At 45.1% G+C, this 18,768-nt stretch overlaps 1 protein-coding gene across 6 annotated transcripts in view; it reads left to right on the top strand.

The window, feature by feature from the left end:
* hnrnpdl (heterogeneous nuclear ribonucleoprotein D-like) overlaps positions 1-18,768 on the top strand; it is a 33,646-nt gene that overhangs the window by 3,660 nt on the left and 11,218 nt on the right. For all 6 annotated transcript variants that reach the window (XR_011940184.1, XR_011940185.1, XM_072496363.1 and 3 more), the window contains exons 2-4: positions 4,004-4,172; positions 5,458-5,619; positions 6,279-6,410. Coding sequence is in view for 4 of the 6 variants with exons in the window: in XM_072496363.1 (XP_072352464.1) it covers positions 4,004-4,172; positions 5,458-5,619; positions 6,279-6,410 (463 nt within the window). In the remaining 2 variants the exon portion in view is untranslated. The remainder of the gene's footprint in view (positions 1-4,003; positions 4,173-5,457; positions 5,620-6,278; positions 6,411-18,768) is intronic.

Consider the following 18,768-nt stretch of genomic DNA (forward strand, 5'->3'; position numbering starts at 1 on the left):
TAAGGTACAGAAATTGCATCTCTCTCTGTCCTCTTTCTCCCCCCCCCCCCCCCCCCCCCAAAAAGAACCCACTCAGACACGCCCTGGTCAGGTGTGCCCTTGAACTGTATCAGACTTAACCTTAACCTTGCAAACAATGTGAAGGTAACCTTATGAAATGCCTCACTCCGCACATACAAACCCCCCCCCCCCCCCCCCCCCCCCCAAGACCAAACCCAGTTGTCCTCCCATTTCCTCTTCCAGTGATGACTGTTCCATCGCCAACATCTACCCATAAATGTCACAGATCCTTCCCTCCGCTAGCTCGTCCAAGGACAGGACCCTATCCAAAAGTGAGGGCGTCGGTACCAGGGGAAATGAAGGAAGCTCCTTGTGTACAGAATTGTGCACCTGAAAGTACCTGAATACATTCCCTCTAGGGAGCTGGAACTTCTCCAAAATCTCATCTAGACTGGCAAACCTTTAAAAAAAAAAAAAAAAATTTTTTTAGAGTACCCAATTCATTTTTTCCAATTAAGTGGTAATTTAGAGTGGCCAATTCACCTACCCTGCACATCTTTTGGGTTGTGGGGGAGAAACCCACGCAAACACTGGGTGAATGTGCAAACTCCACACGGACAGTGAGCCGGAGCCGGGAGCGAACCTGGGACCTTAGCACCGTGAGGCAGCAGCACTAACCACTGCGCCACCGTGCTGCCCTAGACTGGCAAACCTACCCTTCAGAAACATATCCCTAAACCTCTCCAACCCCTCCCTCTCCCATGCCCTGAACATTGAATCTAAACCAGATGGCGCAAACCTGCGGTTCCTGCAAATCAGCTTCAAAAGCAGCATAGAGACTAATTTAAAGTGTTGTCTAAATTGACTCCGTAAAGAGGCTCAACAAAAATTTTACTTGGGAGAACAGGAATGGACCGGTAAAAAGGGACCTCTGGGCGGCATGTGGCACAGTGGTTAGCAATGCAGCCTACGGCGCTGAGGACCTGGGTTCGAATCCCGGCCCTGGGTCACTGTCCGTGTGGGGTTTGCACATTCTCCCCGTGTCTGCGTGGTTTCACCCCCACAACCCAAAGATGTGCAGGCTAGGTGGATTGGCCATGCTAAATTGCCCCTTAATTGGGAAAAAAAAATAATTGCGTACTCTAAATGTATTTTGTTTAAAAAGGACCTACCGAATCAATCCTATGCACAAAGCCTCTTCCCTCCGCCACCGTATAGAGTCCGGATCCTTAAACCACCCCGCACCTTCTCAATGTTTGCTACCCAGTAATAACACAGCAGCTTAGGTAGTACCAACCCCCTGATTGTCTATTAAAGCAAATTACTACAAATGCTGTCATCTGAAACAGAAAATACTGGACAACCTCAGCAGATATGGCAGCATCTGTGGAGATAGGAGGGAGCTAACGTTTTGAGTCTAAATGACTCTTTGTCAAAGCTGGAAACTAGTCCTTGCCGGACAAAACAGTAACCTCCCCAGATCCACTCCACTCCATGTTGGGTTCAACGAAAAACATTCTCTCTTAACCAAGTTTAGCTTATGCCCTGAAAAGGAGCCAAACACCCTGAGCACCTCCATTGTGTCCCCCACATTGGAGAGTGGGTCCATGACTATAACAGTAAATCATCCGCACGTAAGGACACCCTCTATTCCCGTCCAACTAGTAGGTGATGTCAACACAATGGCTAGTGGCTCAATAGCTAAGGCAAACAACATCAGAGATAATGGGCAAGCCTGCCTTGTACCCCTGTTCAGTTGAATTTTATAAACTGTTTTTGAATATAAATTTAAAGTACCCACCAATTCTTCTTTTCCCAATTAAAGGGCAATTTAGTGTGGCCAATCCATTTACCCTGCACAGCACATCTTTTGAGTTGTGCGGGTGAGACCCACACAAACACAGGGAGAATGTGCAAATGTCACACGGACAGTGACCCAGGATCGAGCCCGAGTTCTCAGCGTCGTGAGGCAGCAGTGCTAACCACTGCGCAACCATGCTACCCTGCACTATTCAGTTGAAAGTACCTCAAGCTCACGGCATTAGTACAGACACTCGCAGAGGGGACCCTATACAAAAGATATAAATTTTGGCCCAAAACCAAACCGCCCCAAAATCTCAGAGAGATACCCCCAATCGACACTGTTGAAAGCTTTTTCTGTATCCATTGAATTACTCACTTCTGGCTCATTCACGGTGGAGGGCGACAACACCACATTCAACAAGTAATGGGGAGAGTGGGCACCCCTGCCCCCCCCCCCCCCCCCCCCCCCCCCCCCGATGCAGCCTGAAGTACCCCAAACTCACTAGGTTTGTCCGCAAATGAAATGAAAATCGCTTATTGTCACAAGTAGGCTTCAAATGAAGTTACTGTGAAAAGCCCCTAGTCGCCACATTCCGGCACCTGTTCGGGGAGGCTGGTACGGGAATTGAACCATGCTACTGGCCTGCCCTGGTCTGCTTTAAAAGCCAGCTATTTAGCCCTGTGCTAAATCATGTGCCCTCACCATCGTTGTTCCCCTGCAAATAAAAACATTTCCTGCTCTGCCTCGCACATCGAAGGATCTTCTCCTTGTCTAGAAAGCAGTGCAATCGTACCACCATTGCCCTCGGCTCACCTGCCTGCGGCCTCCTCATCAGCGCCCTGTGCGCTCGGTCAACCTCCAGGGCAGGTCAAAGGCCCTCTTTCCCCCCCCCCCATCAATTTCTCCAACATTTTTGCCACGTTCACCTCTGCACCTTCGATGACTTATCCCGACAATCCTGAGATTTTGCTTTCTGGAGTGATTCTCTAAATCCTCCATCTTCTCCCTCAGCTCTTTCTGGCTCTCCTGCATTGCTGCCATCTCAATCACCAACTGCTCCTCGTGCTCCCCCACCGCCTCCTCCACGTTCTGGATCGCATGGCCTTGGGACTTCAGCCTCTGCTCCACTCGCTCAATCCCAGATTTAAGCGCTTCCACCACTTTGGCTAGGTCTTCCAGGGCCTCTTCCCTCTCCTACTGAAACTTGGAGTTTCCGGATCAACAGATCTCCGGGTAAGCGTTCTCCAAGGCGGCCTTCAGGACCCGCGACAACGCAGAATCGCCGAGCAGAAACTTATAGCCAAGTTCCGCACACATGAGTGCGGCCTCAACCGGGACCTGGGATTCATGTCGCATTACATTCATCCCCCACCATCTGGCCTGCAAAATCCTACCAACTGTCCTGGCTTGATACAATTCACACCTCTTTAACCTGGGGTTACCCCATCTCTGGATCTGTAAAGATTTAATCACCTGCTAATGCTCACATTCCGAGCATTGTCTGGCATCTTTGAATTTGTCTATATATGTGTTTCTGGAACAGACCTCTGCATTCACCTGAGGAAGGAGCAGCGCTCCGAAAGCTAGTGACATCGAAACAAACCTGTTGGACTTTAACCTGGTGTTGTAAGACTTCGTACTCTACTGAAACTTGTCATTGAGGAACACTGTCAACTGCCCCATCGACCACTGGGCAGACTGCGCAATCCCCTTGCCCTCCATCTTATCCTGTGGCGCACCACGAAGACGCTCCTGATCCAGCAGTTCTTTCCTTCTTGCACCACTCATTGTCAGTGGACTCATCCACCTTCCCCAGACATTCCTGCACCTCTTGCTCTCAAATACTTTGCCCTTCGGGTGGGGGAAAGACCAAAAACATCCACCTTGAGCGGGAGCCACCAAATGTGCAACTGCTCACTCCATGGTCGCATCCGGAAGTCTTGATACTTGATTTTAGGGAACATATTTGGCAGTGAAACCCAATTTTGAAATAATATATTAAGTGTTAATATATAACATTTAAATTTGAAAAAAATATGCATCCAAAAAACTTAGAAACAAGATATGACTACTGTTGAAAATAACCTTGGACAACTTATTTTTAACTTTTATTACGTATTACTAATTGTTTAATTATAAACAGTGCATTACAATATACCAGAATTGTCAGGATCACTTTATAAATATTATTTTTCACAGAAAAATGTTCATTGGGGGTCTTAGCTGGGATACGAGCAAGAAGGATTTGACAGATTACTTGTCCAGGTTCGGTGAAGTACTGGATTGTACCATAAAGATGGATGCAGTGACAGGGCGGTCAAGAGGATTTGGTTTTGTACTATTCAGAGAATCTGCAAGCGTGGACAGGGTAAATCAGCTATCAATATTATTACAAATTACATCAAAATATGTGTGTGCTCTTGCGTGTGCCTTTGAATAAAAGTTGCATTGAGGAATGTTAATAGCTTGTTACAAATAGATATCTGTAAATAATCAACGGTGACTTTCAGAACACAAATTTAACAAAGCTGTAGAACTTTATTTTCCTCATATGATTCCAATGTTTAGTGAAATCAGTAGTTTATTTTATTAAGTATTTTGATGTCCTAGTTCAGATGTGCTGCTCGTCTGGTATTTGATTCAAGCCCTTGTATATGTAACCTCAATAATGTTAATCCATTCTGTGGAAGGGGAGGGGGAGCTTTATTTGTTCCTGGGCTAGCCCATAATCATGGTGGGATGGGGGATGTTCTTGGACAACTTTACATTTTAGAAATCACTTTATGAGTTTTTGGTAGTGACTTTGCAAGAATTAGCTTGCAGAAAGCTGTCTCTGGATATTCATTGGGAGTATGCTACTTCAAATGAGTGCCAGAATGCAGTGATTATACCTAAATTCTTTCCATTATATGCATTATGAACTATAGATTAATTGTGAGAATTATGTACAAAACCCAATCCATTTTTGAAGATATTTGTTGTCAGCAGGGAATGATACCAAGAAGCGTGTAGTTTGTGTTTTTGTGGCACTGACCTCTGCTTTTCACCCCAGGTCATGACTCTAATTGGCAGGAAGCTAGGTGAGTAAAGAGCGGATGTGATCATTTTAAGTACACAAATGTGCTTTTTGTTGTTGATCCCCGCTGGGAAAAATATATTGGATTGAGGTAGGAGCTTGTCCTATGCATCTAAATTAGACCATTGCAGAAGTTTGTACATCTTTATGGTAGAAATTTAATTAAACAAGGGGATTATTTTGATTGCTATTTGACATGATTGTGTAACTGTGAATTTACCAGAAAGTATTATTTGGTCAATCAAGAGGTAGTAAAATGTAAAATTTCAAAGGAACCTTTATTATTACAGAAATGCTTATCGAGCCAGGAGTAGCAGGGGCAGTATTTCTGCTTGTGTTGTAGAGAAGTGAGCACTGAACTCAAGAACTGGGACTTAAAACAGAATGGTTGAACTTCAGAGGTCACAAATTCATTTTCCCTCTCCACGTGTTACTTTATTATCACAAATACTAGAAAACATTCTCTGAAAGTTTTAAAATAAGGTTCAGAGTCGGTTATTATTTTGATATCGAACAAGTATGTATTGTCTCTGAAAATTGTAGTTCTGGTACAGAAACTGTTCGTAAATTCTTGTAGGTTTTGGAACTGAAGGAACACAAGCTGGATGGAAGGCTCATTGACCCTAAAAGAGCAAAGGCTATAAAAGGCAAAGAACCAGCTAAGAAAGTTTTTGTTGGTGGCCTAAGTCCTGATGTACCAGAAGAAATGGTTAAGGATTACTTTGGAGCATATGGAGAGGCAAGTTGTACTTAACCTCAGTGGCTGTAAGATTTTGATGTAAACAGCCACCACTAGTACTAAATATAGCTAGTTTCTATTTTTATGGCCTGTTATAAACCTACACTGTAACTTAGATACTACTTTGCTGACATTCACAGACATACCATGCTTCTTTGCACTTGCATTAATGCATTGAGAAGATGTTTACCCAAGTTTTTCTTCAACATAAATGTTGAAGCTTTACTCAAAAATCAAGACAGTAAGTAAAAGTAATGTGGATACAAAATACATGCTCTACACAGGACTATTATATTACAGATCTATTTTGTTTTGTATGGGTAATGTTACTGGCCTGCAATACAAAACATGCCAGTAGGTCAGCATTTGAAAACAACACAAACATACTGTTTCATTTAAGTTTGAAATGAAAATTCAAAAAGGGTACCCAATTTTATTGTGGAATTGGGAGGAAATATTCCCTTGTAAAGTCACAGCTAAAATTATTTGATCATTCAACCATTTTACAGCACTAAATTACCACTTTATGCTGCTTAATTAAAAAATTTGTGTTAGAAAAAAACATAACATTTTTAGTAGGTTGTAGTTTCTTTAAATAGTGAACTGAACAAGACTGCACAAAATGTGACGTTTGCCTGAACTGTTGGTTTTGTTTATAGATCGAAGGCATTGAACTTCCGATTGACAACAAGACGAACGAACGGAGAGGTTTCTGCTTCATCACGTTTAAGGAGGAAGAACCAGTAAAAAGGCTATTAGAAAACAAGTATCACAACATAGGATCCAGCAAGGTACGTCTAGAAAAGGCATCAATACAATTCAAGGTTTGGAACATTTGGGGGTAGAACCATTTTTTCCAATTAGTGCCCTGTATTTATATAAACGTTTGAATGTGGAGCAAGTTCCAGAATACTTCAGAGAAGTCACCTGCGAGAGCAACAGATTTGGAGACATAGGACGAAATGTTAGAAGAGTGACCAAAACTTGGATCAGAGATTTATTTTAGAGAGGGTGTTCGGAAAGATAGGAAGATGAAAAGAAAAAGAGGGCTTTAGACAGGAAGTTCCAGAGAATGTGGTGGCCGAGTGCACAGTTGCTAATGGTGGAGCAAAGGGAACGGGGTGTGCATCATAATCTGGTCAGGAACTGGCATCTTTAATTTTTCCTTGGGTTGTGAGTGTCACTGGCAAAGCCAGCTTTGTTTCCCATCCTTAATTAGCCTTGAACTGAGTAGCTTTCTAGGCCATTGCAGAGGGCAGCGAAGAGTCAACCACATTGCTATGGGTCTGGAGTCACATGTAGGTGAGACTGGATAAGGACGGCAAATATCCTGCCTTAAAGAACATTAGTGTTCACCATTACTGAGACCAGCTTTAAATTCCAAATTCATTAATTGAATTTAAATTCCATAAATTGGTGAGGTGGGATTTGAACTCGTGTCCCCAGAACATTAATCAGGACCTCTGGATTACTAATCCAGTGAAGTTACCGTCTACTGTCTCTAAAGTTTGGGTGAATGCTGTAGGAGGGTAGAAAAATGGTGGTAGATGAGACAATGGAAGGATTTGAAGAGAGGACAAGAATTTTAAGTAGTTAAAGGGGGAAAGGAAATTGTGTTTTTAGTGTGTATACGATTTGTATGTTGGCTTTCTTAAAAAATGGGTAAGAAGGAAGGAATCACTGCTGGATCTAATAATGGGAAAAGAACCATTGCAAATCACAGAATCACGCAGTGCAGAAGAATTCCTTCGGCCCATCGAGCCTGCACCGACATGTGAAAAACACCTGACTTACCTACCTAATCCCATTCATGGAGAGACAACCTGCCTTCAACCCCCTCTCAGGCAGTGCATTCCAGTTAAGGGAAGTGAGAGGGAAATATTGAAGCAATAAGTCACCACAAAATAAGGCTTAAGCTCACTATTGGGAAGGACATAAGATAAATACCAAAGTACTAGTTTGGAAAAAATCTAATTTTAAAAGGATAAGAATGGCTCTAGGGAAATAAACAGGAAAAGAATATTGACGCCGAGAAAGAACTGAGTCGGAAATATTTAAAATTGTGATCAATAGTGTTCAGAAAATGTATTTTGATCAAAAACAAGGCAAAAGAATCAACTAACCAATAATGTGACACTTTGCGCTGAGGTCAAAATTGAACTTTAAGCAAAGGGCATCCACTAAGTAAAAAGGAAGTCTTGCATTTATATAGTACTTTTCATGACCACTAGAAGACTTAAAATCGCTTTACCCTTTTTGAAGTGCAGTCACAGTTGTAATGTAAGAAATGTGGAAGCTAATTTGCACTCAGCAAATTCACACTTTGGTAGGAAGAATGGAGTCATAAACTATTTTTTAAATGGGAAAGGGCTTAGAAAATCAGAAGCATAAAGGGATTTAGGAGTACTAGTTCAAGATTCTCCATGCAGGTTCAGTCGGCAGTTAGGAAGGTAAATGCAATGTTAGCATTCATGTCGAGAGGGCTAGAGTACAAGGGTAGGGATGTAATTCTGAAGCTGTATAAGGCTTTGGTCAGACCCCATTTGGAGTATTGCAAGCAGTTTGGGCCCCGTATCTAAGGAAGGATGTGCTGACCTTGGAAAGGGTCTAGAGGAGGTTCACAAGAATGATCCCCGGAATGAAGAGCTTGTCATAGGAGCGGTTGAAGACTCTGGGTCTGTACTTGTTGGAGTTTAGAAGGATGAGGGAGGATCTTAATGATACTTCCAAGATACTCCGAGGCTTAGATAGAGTGGACGTGGAGAGGATGTTTCCACTCGTAGAAAAAATTCGCACCCGAGGGCACAGTCTCAGACTGATGGGACGATTCTGTAAAACTGAAGATGATGAGGAATTTGTTCAGCTAGAGGGTGGTGAATGGGTGGAACACTTTACCGCAGAAGGCTGTCGAGGCCAAATCAAGGAGTGTCATTAAGACAGAGATCGATAGGTTCTTGATTCATAAGGGGATCAGGGGTTATGGGGAGAAGGCAGAAGAATGGGATGAGAAACAAATCAGCCATGATTGAATGGGCAGCACGGTAGCACAAGTGGATAGCACTGTGGCTTCACAGCGCCAGGGTCCCAGGTTCGATTCCCCGCTGGGTCACTCACGTTCTCCCCATGTCTGGTTGGGTTTCCTCTGGGTGCTCCGGTTTCCTCCCACAGTCCAAAGACGTACAGGTTAGGTGAATTGGCCATGATAAATTGTCCTTGGAGACAAAAATGGTTAGGAGGGGTTATTGAGTTACGGGGATAGGGTGGAAGTGAGGGCTTAAGTGGGTCGGTGCAGGCTCGATGGGCCGAATGGCCTCCTTCTGCACTCTATGTTCTATGAATGGCGGAGAAGACTCGATGGGCCGAGTGGCCTAATTCTGCTCCTGTGTCTTATGGTCTTAAACAGCAAGGTGATAATGAGCAGATAATCATAGAATCTCTACAGTGCAGAAGGAGGCCATTCGGCCCATTGGGTCTGCACCTACCCTCCGAAAGATCACTCCACCCAAGCCCACTCCCCATCCTATCCCAATAACTTCTTCACTTAACCTACACATCTTTGGACTGTGGGAGGAAACCCATACAGACACTGGGAGAATGTGCAAACTCCACACTCACCCAAGGCTGGTGTTGATCCTGGGTCCCTGGTGCTGTGAGGCTGTTTTTTTTATCTTGATTGAGGCATAAAAAATTTACAGAACACTTGGATAACTCCCCAGCTCTTCTTTGAAAGAGTGGCATGGGCTATTTTTAAATTCATCTTGGTTTGATGTCTCAACTAAGACAGTATCTCTGATACTGTGTACTCTTTCACTACTGCACCGGAGCGTCAGCCTTCAATTTTGTTGTGAAACCTTGCAATGGGACATGAACCTGGATTCTTGTGAGTCAATGGTTAGAGTGTTTTCAACTGAGTCACGCTGGCACTAAATACATGAACAGCAAAAGCAATACAAAATAGTTAAGAAAGAAGTTAAAAAAACAACATTTGAAAGGCAAAGAACCATGAAATTAAACCATAAATGAATATGAAAATATTGTTCTACATGTAAATAATTTGAAAAAAAGAATACATCCACTAAAGAATGTACAGTAAATTCACTTGTGAACCTTATTGAATTCTTGAAGTAAGAGTGAGAGATTTTCAAAAGGCCTTCAATAGGGTACCTCATAGCGGACTCATGGCTTAATGTCAGAGCATACAGAATCCGGACAGACATCAAGATGGATAGCAAGCTGGCTACAAAACAGTGGAGGCTAGAGGTAGCTCCTCAGCCTGACAAAGATAAAAAGTAGTGCTCCATTGAGATTGGTGCTAAGACAAATTTTCACCATTGTCATGGACTTGGAAATTGTTACTCTGTTTACTTGCTATAAAAATGGCGGCTAATAAGGTCGCCTTTCTTAATCCTAATTATGAGTATACTTTCAGAGTCGCCAGGTATCTCTCGATACCGCCACAAGGTTCAACCTGAATACCGATCAAAGAGCCAATACACCAGTTAGTTAGTTCAAAGTCAATGGTATTTATTTACACAGTATGATTTACTCGTGCACAATAACACTACAAGCTAAACTACCTCTATCACTAACACCTATACTTAACTTCGGGTACCCACTTAGGTCAGAGGAACAATGGCCGTTGGGTTCGAAGAGGTAACAGGTGTACAGCTAAGGTCGTCCGTCTGGTAGCGAGCGTTGACCTTGAATTTACTTGCTTCTGGTGATGCTGGTGGAAGGGTCTCTCCGCTTGAGAGCTGAATCCAAGAGAGTGAACCTTTGGCGGGGGTTCCTTTTTATACTTGGAGGGGCTTTGTGCGCTTTTAGGCAGGCCTTAACTTGGTCCAAATTAATTGGGCAGCTTCTTGATCATTGTCATCGATCTAAACCAATAAAGGGGCAGGTGCCTTGATGACTGGGCGTGTCCAAGGTGGCCGTTGGCCTTGCTTTGTGTGGGTCTTTTGGTTGGGATAGTGGCGCCGGAGTGTCTGAGACCGTATCGGCTACCTGAGCAATAGTCCTTTGTTCCTCGGAGATGGGCCATCAATATGTAAATCGACCCAGAGTTTCGATTCCGTCTGCAAACTGCCTTCCAAATATACATTCAGGCTCTGTGCCTGCTTGTTGCTTTGCATTGCCCATATTTCCCTATAGGCTCTGTGAGTATCCATTTTATACACTGAAAGTGGCCATCCAGATGGCTACATTCCCTCCTTGTGCTCCTCAACGCGAAGCGTGAAGGATCATATTGCTGAATTTTCTTCGTTCTCTGCCTAAGTCGAGCACCGCAATCAAGAACAGGTTCTGCTCTACTCTGGCCTATGGAGTGGAATCTTTACCTAAATTGCTTTATGTACATCACATTATTATAAAATCCTAAGGGGCGCAATGACATTCAGGCATGCATTACATTTATTTTTCATTTAAAACAAGGGAACCTCGTACTATTCTTCTCTAAACTATCCTTCGTCAATTAAAAGAATTTACAACAGTATAAACTATACAATAGCAGTATTACATGTCTCTGTATCTTGGCGGTCAAGTACAGAATTTTATTCACATCTTTTATTAGAACAAACAGAAAATTAGTCGACGCACTTTATTTACTTAGAGGGAGTGGGGGATTTGCTGAAGTCCGAAAATAGGAGGTCTGAGGGTATATACCGGAGTGCGGGAGGCTTTCCTTCGCCATTTTCGAAGTCTCAGTGTCTGGATGACACTACAGAGTATCGCTATGACTAACAGTGCTTCCATCATGTATGACGGGGAATACCATTTGATAAATTTGTAACACCAGGTTGGTGTATCAGTGGCTGTCTCTGGGTGTGGTGTATGGCAGGGATGGGAAACATTCACGGCCTGTGGGGTAGGGCTCAGGGGGGGTCGCATCCGCGCGTAACTGTAGTGATCACACGAAGATCCAAATGTAGATCATGATGTCTGTCTTCATGTTGTCTTTTTCCTTCTTGGTCTTCCTTTGTCTTCTGTTGTTCTGGATTTCCTGTGGACACAAGCATAATATCTGTTGTTACCTTGTTTAAGATCTCGTATGTCTGTCTATCCTTTTATTATCAATTGCCCATTAGAATTGTCACCATATGTGACTCCTTCATTTTTTTTTAATAAACCAAATATTTTGGGGACAAGACATGCAAAAGAAAATACTGTCACAGCACGAGCAGTCTCGCAGCTTGTGTGAGCGATGCAGTGAGTGGGCGGACAATCTCTCCGCCCAGCAGTCAAGTGTTCCATCCAAGTGCTTGAGGGTGTAAATAGCATATGGGAGAGCGACCTAAGCGTCGCCGGAAAACAAACAAAACTTGTGGCAAAGAACATTCTTTAAACCACAGACTAAAAGAACAGTAAAAGAGTTTCGAACCAAAAGCTCCGAATGGGGTGCGTGTGGGCCGCGGCGGGGCAAGAATGGGTGGAAACCCCTGGTAGGGCGGTGACCAGTGCCGTAGGTGCATTACCCGAGTGTAGCTGACCAGATGGGAGTCCTCGGGCAGGGCGGGGGTCAGTGCCGTTACTCCACTGCCTGAGCGACTGGACAAGAACAGAAAGAATTTGTGTTCATCGTGGATACTGCCTCTTATGATTACCTTTGAATCAGAAGAGTAGCTATGAATGGGTGTCTGCCGACAAACTTGTTCCTTTAACTGCCACTTGGCGTTAAAAGATTGGTTATGATTATTTCAAGATGTGGCGTGGGGCCATGAATAAACTTTTAAGTGCACAAACAAACATTCAACATTTAAAATTAACAAACTAAAATAACAAAATCGGGCAGGCTCCATCAGAAAGAAGGAGTCGAATGAATCCTGTTCGGAGTCGCTGGGAGTGGGGCCTGGTGCAGAATTGAAATTGTGTGGCGGGTCCATGGGGTCTAATGTATCCGTGCTGTCGCTGTCTGTGCTGGTCGAATGAAGGGAGAGGCAGAGTCATGCCTCTAGAGGTGGAGTGGAAGTGGTGTCTGAGGATGGGCTGGACTGGTTGGGGGAGGGTAGGAATAGGTCGTCCATGGGCGGGGCGTGTTCGTCTGCTGCAGCGAGTGAGATGTGGTGGGAGTGGTTGCTCTGTGTGCCATAAGCCTTAAGCTGGTTTATGTGAAACCATCCTGACTTGCCATTAGGATAAGTGATCTTATATACGGAGGGGCTGACTTTATCTGAAATGGAGTAGGGTCCTGCGAATTTGGGGAAAGAAATGAACTGGGGTTGTACAGGGAGAGCATGACCTGCTGCCCTACTGTGGCGTGTACCATTTTGTCAAAACAAACTTTACTTTGCTTCTTTCGTGTACCAAACCTAACAGCTGCGGTGAGCTGGTCTGCTCTAACGTTATCGACAATCTGCTGAACTGCTTTCTCATGGGTGAGGGCGGTGACTGTGGGGGTGGCCCACAGTTCAAGCCCTAACAAGTATTCTGTTCCCTTCATGGGTCATCCGGTCATGAGGGTGTGGGGGGTGTATCCTGTCGAAGTGGATACCGTGTTCCTTATGAACATTAGTGCAAAGGGGAGAACTGTGTCCCATGTGGTATTGTGCTGTTGCACCATTTTCCTGAGGGTTGCCTTGAGCGTTCTATTCATTCGCTCTACGATTCCGCTTGATTGGGGGTGATAGGCAATATGGAATTTTTGTCGGATGCCGAAAATTGTGAGGCCATTTTTCATGACGCTTCCTGTAAAATGTGAGTCTTGGTCTGACTCTATACTATGGGGAAGTCCCCATCTTGTAAAGATGTGCTGCGTTAGGATCTTGGCTGTTGTTTTAGCCATATTAGTTAGATGGAAAAACTTCCACCCATTTCGCGAAGGTGTCGATTACTACCAACACATACTTAAAACCATTCTTGCAGGGGGAGTAGGGGTCTTCTGTAATCAATCTAAATTCGTCCAGAAGCCATTAACAGGGCAGGTGTGACTGAGCTAACCTTCCTTGCATATCTGTCTGGATTGTTCTGGGTGCAGATTAAACAATTTTCAATGTAATACGTCACATTGGATTTCAAATCGGGCCAGCAGAAGAGAGGTCTGAAGGTGGGCAAGGGTTGCTTCTATCCCTTGGTGTCCATGGTTGTCATGGAATTGGCAGATAATTTGTTTTCTGTCTTGGGTGGGGACCACATAAATACCATCCTTTAAAATGATGTCGTCATGTGTCGTTAAAGTGTTTCTGTACTTATCGTAGGGGGCTGGGAAGTTACTTTTCAAAACCTCCCTGAGCTGTGCGTCTTCCTTTTGGGCCTGAGCTAAATCTTGAATATTGGTCTGTGAGATCTGGACCGCGTGTGCTGGGGCACACTCGGGGGGGGGGGGGAAGAGTGATGATTCCAAAAGTGACCGTGTCTGGAACCTGCCTTTGCTAGGGCGTCTGCCTTAACGTTACTAGGGGGGGGAAGAACGATGGTGGCTACGAACTTTAATGATACCGTATTTACGGTCTTCAGCTGTCCTGAGAATATGCTGGAGTAATGGGGCTGAGGGTAGGGGCTTTCCATCCGTGGAAGCAAAACCTCTTGATTCCCACAGGGGTAGGAATTCCGTTAAACTATTGCAGACATATAGGCTGTCGGAGTATACGTCGGCTGGGGTCGGAAATGAGTCGGGGTGCTCTACAATATATGCTACGGCTACTAATTCTGCGGCCTGCGAACCTAGGTGTCCAGGCAATTTCAGTGATATCTCCTCTAACGCACGTCACTGCGTGTCCTCTACATAAATGCCACAACCAGTAATTCATTTACCGTTCAAAACTGTGGAGGAGCAATCCACATAAATCTTACGGGGTGTGTCTGTGTCTGGGGTCTCTGGGTGTAGTACCTGGTTTCAGGGGAGCTGATTTGGGTACAAAGGGTCCTGTATTGTGCCTGGTGGTGGTGATTTCACACTCGTGTGGGGTGCCTGCGTAATGTAAATTATCTGCGAGGAATGTGTGTGTTTTAGTCCATTTTACTGTAATGTCCCGTCCTTGTAAGAGTAGGGTCCATCGTGCGGTGCAAATTTGTCTTACTGCCTTCCTTTTAGTCTACCGCCTAGTAGAAGTTGGGTTGGGGTGTGCTCCGTTAAAATGGTGACGGGGTTGAGTCCTGTTATGTCGGCGAAGTACTGAACAGCCCAAAAAACTGCGAGCAGGTGCCTTTCGCAGGCAGAAAATTCTTGCTCAACTGTGTCGAGAACTCATGAGTATGCTACGGGGCCTAAACGATCATGTCTTTCCTGGAGGAGCACGGCTGAAAGTGTTTGGTCGGTGGTTGCAACCTCAATTGCGTACGGGGAGAGTGGATCTGGGACCTGTAATGCGGCAGCTGTGCTGAGGGCTCGTTTTAATGCATCCACGGCATCCGTGTGCTATGGAAGCCATTCTCATGGGACTTGCTTTTTTAGGAGTTCGGAAAGAGGGGCTGCCTTTGTGACAAAACCGTCTGTAATTCCTGCAGTAGTCAACCAGTCCTAGAAATGACCGGAGGGCTGTGACATTATGGGGCAAGGGTAGTTTGACAATGGAGTCGATGCGTTTCTGCTTGATATCGCGTTTGCCGTGGGTGATGACTGTGCCTAAATAAATTACCTTTTCTTGTAGAATCTGGGCCTTTTTGGGGTTTACCTCACATCCAATTTCGTGAAGGAGTCCTAATAATTCGGTGAGAAGCGAAATGTGCTCTCCCTTAGTGTCCGTCTGTAGAAGTAAGTCGTCTACATACTGGACAAGGCAATCGGGTCGGGAAAATTTCGCTACTCCATTCGCCAGCTGTCGGTGGAAAATGGAGGGGGTGTTGTGGAAGCCTTGTGGTAGGCACGTCCACGGGTATTGCTGTCCCTGGAAGGTGAAAGCAAATTTATATTGGCACACTTTATCCAATGGAATGGACCAAAAGCTGTTGCTGATGTCCAAAACCGGAAAAAAAATTTGACTGGAGTCCCTGTTTTAGCATTGTCTCGGGACCCGTGGCTACGGTGGGGGCTGCTACTGGGGTTACTTTGTTTAGTTCCCTATAATCGATGGTCAGTCGCCATGAGCCATCAGGTTTCCTGACGGGCCAAATTGGGGCATTGTTCGTTGAGGCTACTGAATGAATGCCTTGGTCAAGCAAACTTTGGATGACCGTTGCAATTTCTCCCGCTGTTTGTTGGGGGAAACCGTACTGTTTTCGGGGTTTGGGGTCGGGTCCTGTAATGTTGACTAAACCTGCTATCTTACCGCTGTCGTGCTTGTGCTGGGCAAAAGAAGTTTTGTGTCGCTGCAAAACGTCTCTAACATCTTTGTCCTGACTAATGGCTCGTGGATCGAACCAGAAGTCTCCTACTGCGCTAATCCGGTGTGCGTAGTCTTCAACTGTGAGCGTGGCGGGGGCTCATGCTGCCTTTGTCATTCTCCAAACACATTTGTTTACGGGGTCGAACAAAAGATTATGGGAGCTCATAAAGTCTATCCCCAAAATGTGTTTGGCTGTCTGGGGTAGATCTACTAAAACAACAGGGTTTGGTTTTAATGTTTCCTATCTGAATCGCAACAGGGGCTGTAATGTGTCCCTGCTGCAAGTGTCCTGTGAAACCGCTGAGGGTAATGGTGTCTGTGGTGGGCCATGTATCCCGTTGGAACATTGTGGAGGAATTGAGTGTGGTGCGGGAACCTCCTGTGTCCCAAAGAAATTCTACGGGGTGTCCCCGGACTGTGCCTGCCACTACCGGGACCGGACTTGTCCCAAAGTGTGTCGCAGACCCAAGCTGGGGAGTCCGAACACCGTCAATGGTGCCGTTCATGTCTGCGTTCTTGGAACGGGCGCTAACACTATGAATGGGCTTGGCTCTACTCTTATTCAGGGTATTTGCCTGCTGGTTTCGCTGTTGTTTCTGGGGGGCATTGCACTCTCGGACGTAATGTCCTAATTGTCCACAATTGTAGCACTCGTGGGATTTAGGCTGCTGTGGGCTATCTCTTCCCTCGTTTACCCATGCGGGATTCTGCCTGCTCTTCCTCTGCTTTGTTCCCAAGCTCGGGATAATCTCTTTAGTACCCATTTCTCATTGTGGATCTCATCTGAGGGGGCATAATTGGCGCAAGCCCTCTGACCAGTTTCGGTCTCGTGAGAGACTAGGATTCAAGTCCATTTGGCCATATTGTCTGGTGTCAAATGGGCGCGGGCTAACTCTCCGAATACTGCTGTGAAATGAATCCAAAGGCGTCCAGCAAACGCTGTTGGGTGCTCGGTCTTTTTTTGCTTACGTTTATTGAGGCCTTCTACGGGGTCTCCCTTATTGTAGCCGATCGCACCTAGGATCGCTGCATGCATTTCTTGGAGGGTGCCTCCGACATTTTGTGGGTTGGGAAGGGCTGCCACGACTGAGGGGTCGAGGCTCAAAACTGTGAGCTTAACTTGCTCTTTTTCATCCAGGCCGTACATGGTCTGTTGTTTAACCATTGCAAAATAATGGTGTGGGTCCGATGTGGGTAGGAACGGTGTTATTTTGTTGCACGCGTCCCTTAATTTAGTGACGGTAAATGGGGTGGTGTACAGAAAATCGGGATCTCTGTTTGTTGTGGCTCTGCGCTGTGGTGACAGGGTTCATGGGATTGTGCTCTGCCTGTGCGGTCGGGTGTGGGGGTGCTTTCCTTTTCTGAGTTTTGTCTGGAGTACATGTTCCATGTACATAGCGGTGGGCAGTTTCATTTAACTCCTGCCAATCGGGGCCATTTTCCTGATCTAACTGGGGTCCAAATGTATCTTGGAAACCGTTTTGTATAGAAAGCAGGGATTGCAGGTCTGCAATTTGCTCTCGGCATTTGGCGTAGTCTACCGAACTCTGCCTTTGTTCCATCGTGGAACTGTGGAGTGCTCGTAGGGCTGCTTTTAAATCGTTACATTGTTTCTTTAATTGCTCGACTTGGTGTTCTGTCTCTTCTCGTACCAACACCGCGTGTTGCGTGTCTTGGTAGGCCTTATCATACTGTGACTGAAAGCTGCTTAGGTGAGCGAGACAAGATTGGTGTGCCCGTTTGACAACAGCCATCTCCTTGTCCTTCGCCGCTAACTGCTCTCTAAGTTGCCTGTTAACCTTTTCCGTACTCGCTAACTATTCTTCACTCTGTCTTCAATCTCTCCGCGGAGCATCCTCACGACTTCCTCTGTGCCTTGCAATTGTGCCAAGCAGGACACGATTGCCATTGGCTTACTAGCTTTTCTTATGAATCTCGGTCAGGTTCTCCCACCAACTATGTCCTATACTTTTGGACCTGTTTTGTCATTTGCACAAAATTCGCTCCCTTTTAGATATTTCTGAATTTCTTCTTCCCATATGGGACACTGCCCTGCTCTATTGGTCGCTGCGACCTCAAATTCCTGGGGGTTCATAAGGCGTTCCATTGCCTTCATTGCCATCTCTACTGTTATCTATGGGTTTCTACCGAATTTGAAACAGGGGGAAATAAAGTGGTGATGTAAACACAGGTACGTCGTACGCTATTTTCCAGCCTACAACACTCCCGACAGTTTTACGCAACAAAGTCTATCAAGTTTACCTTGTATCCCTTGTTAGTACGCATGCAAATAACACTCTTCCGAATCTTGGAGGTTTGATCGATAGTGGTCTTACGCTAGTGGTTTTTACTTTTTCCAATTGGATTTCTAATTCAAATTTGGGTTCTCTCGGAGTGACAAAGCCACTTCTAGGTAGAGTCCCGTCAGATGTCGCCAGTAATGTTGCTCTGTTTACTTGCTATAAATATGGCGGTTAATAAGGTCACCTTTCTTAATCCTAATTATGAGTATACTTTCAGAGTCGCCAGGTATCTCTCGATACCGCCACAAGGTTCAACCCGAATACCGATCAAAGAGCCAATACACCAGTTAGTTAGTTCAAAGTCAATGGTATTTATTTACACAGTATGATTTACTCGTGCACAATAACACTACAAGCTAAACTACCTCTATCACTAACACCTATACTTAACTTCGGGTGCCCATTACGGTCAGGGGAACAATGGCCGTTGTTCGGATCTGAGGCTGTTGGGTTTGAAGAGGTAACAGGAGTACAGCTAAGGTCGTCCGTCTGGTAGCGAGCGTTGACCTTGAACTTACTTGCTTCTGGTGATGCTGGTGGAAGGGTCTCTCCGTTTGAGAGCCGAATCCAAGAGAGTGAACCTTTGGCGG

The sequence above is a fragment of the Scyliorhinus torazame genome, chromosome 3 (assembly GCF_047496885.1).
Source record: "Scyliorhinus torazame isolate Kashiwa2021f chromosome 3, sScyTor2.1, whole genome shotgun sequence".
NCBI classification, from domain to species: Eukaryota; Metazoa; Chordata; class Chondrichthyes; order Carcharhiniformes; family Scyliorhinidae; genus Scyliorhinus; species Scyliorhinus torazame.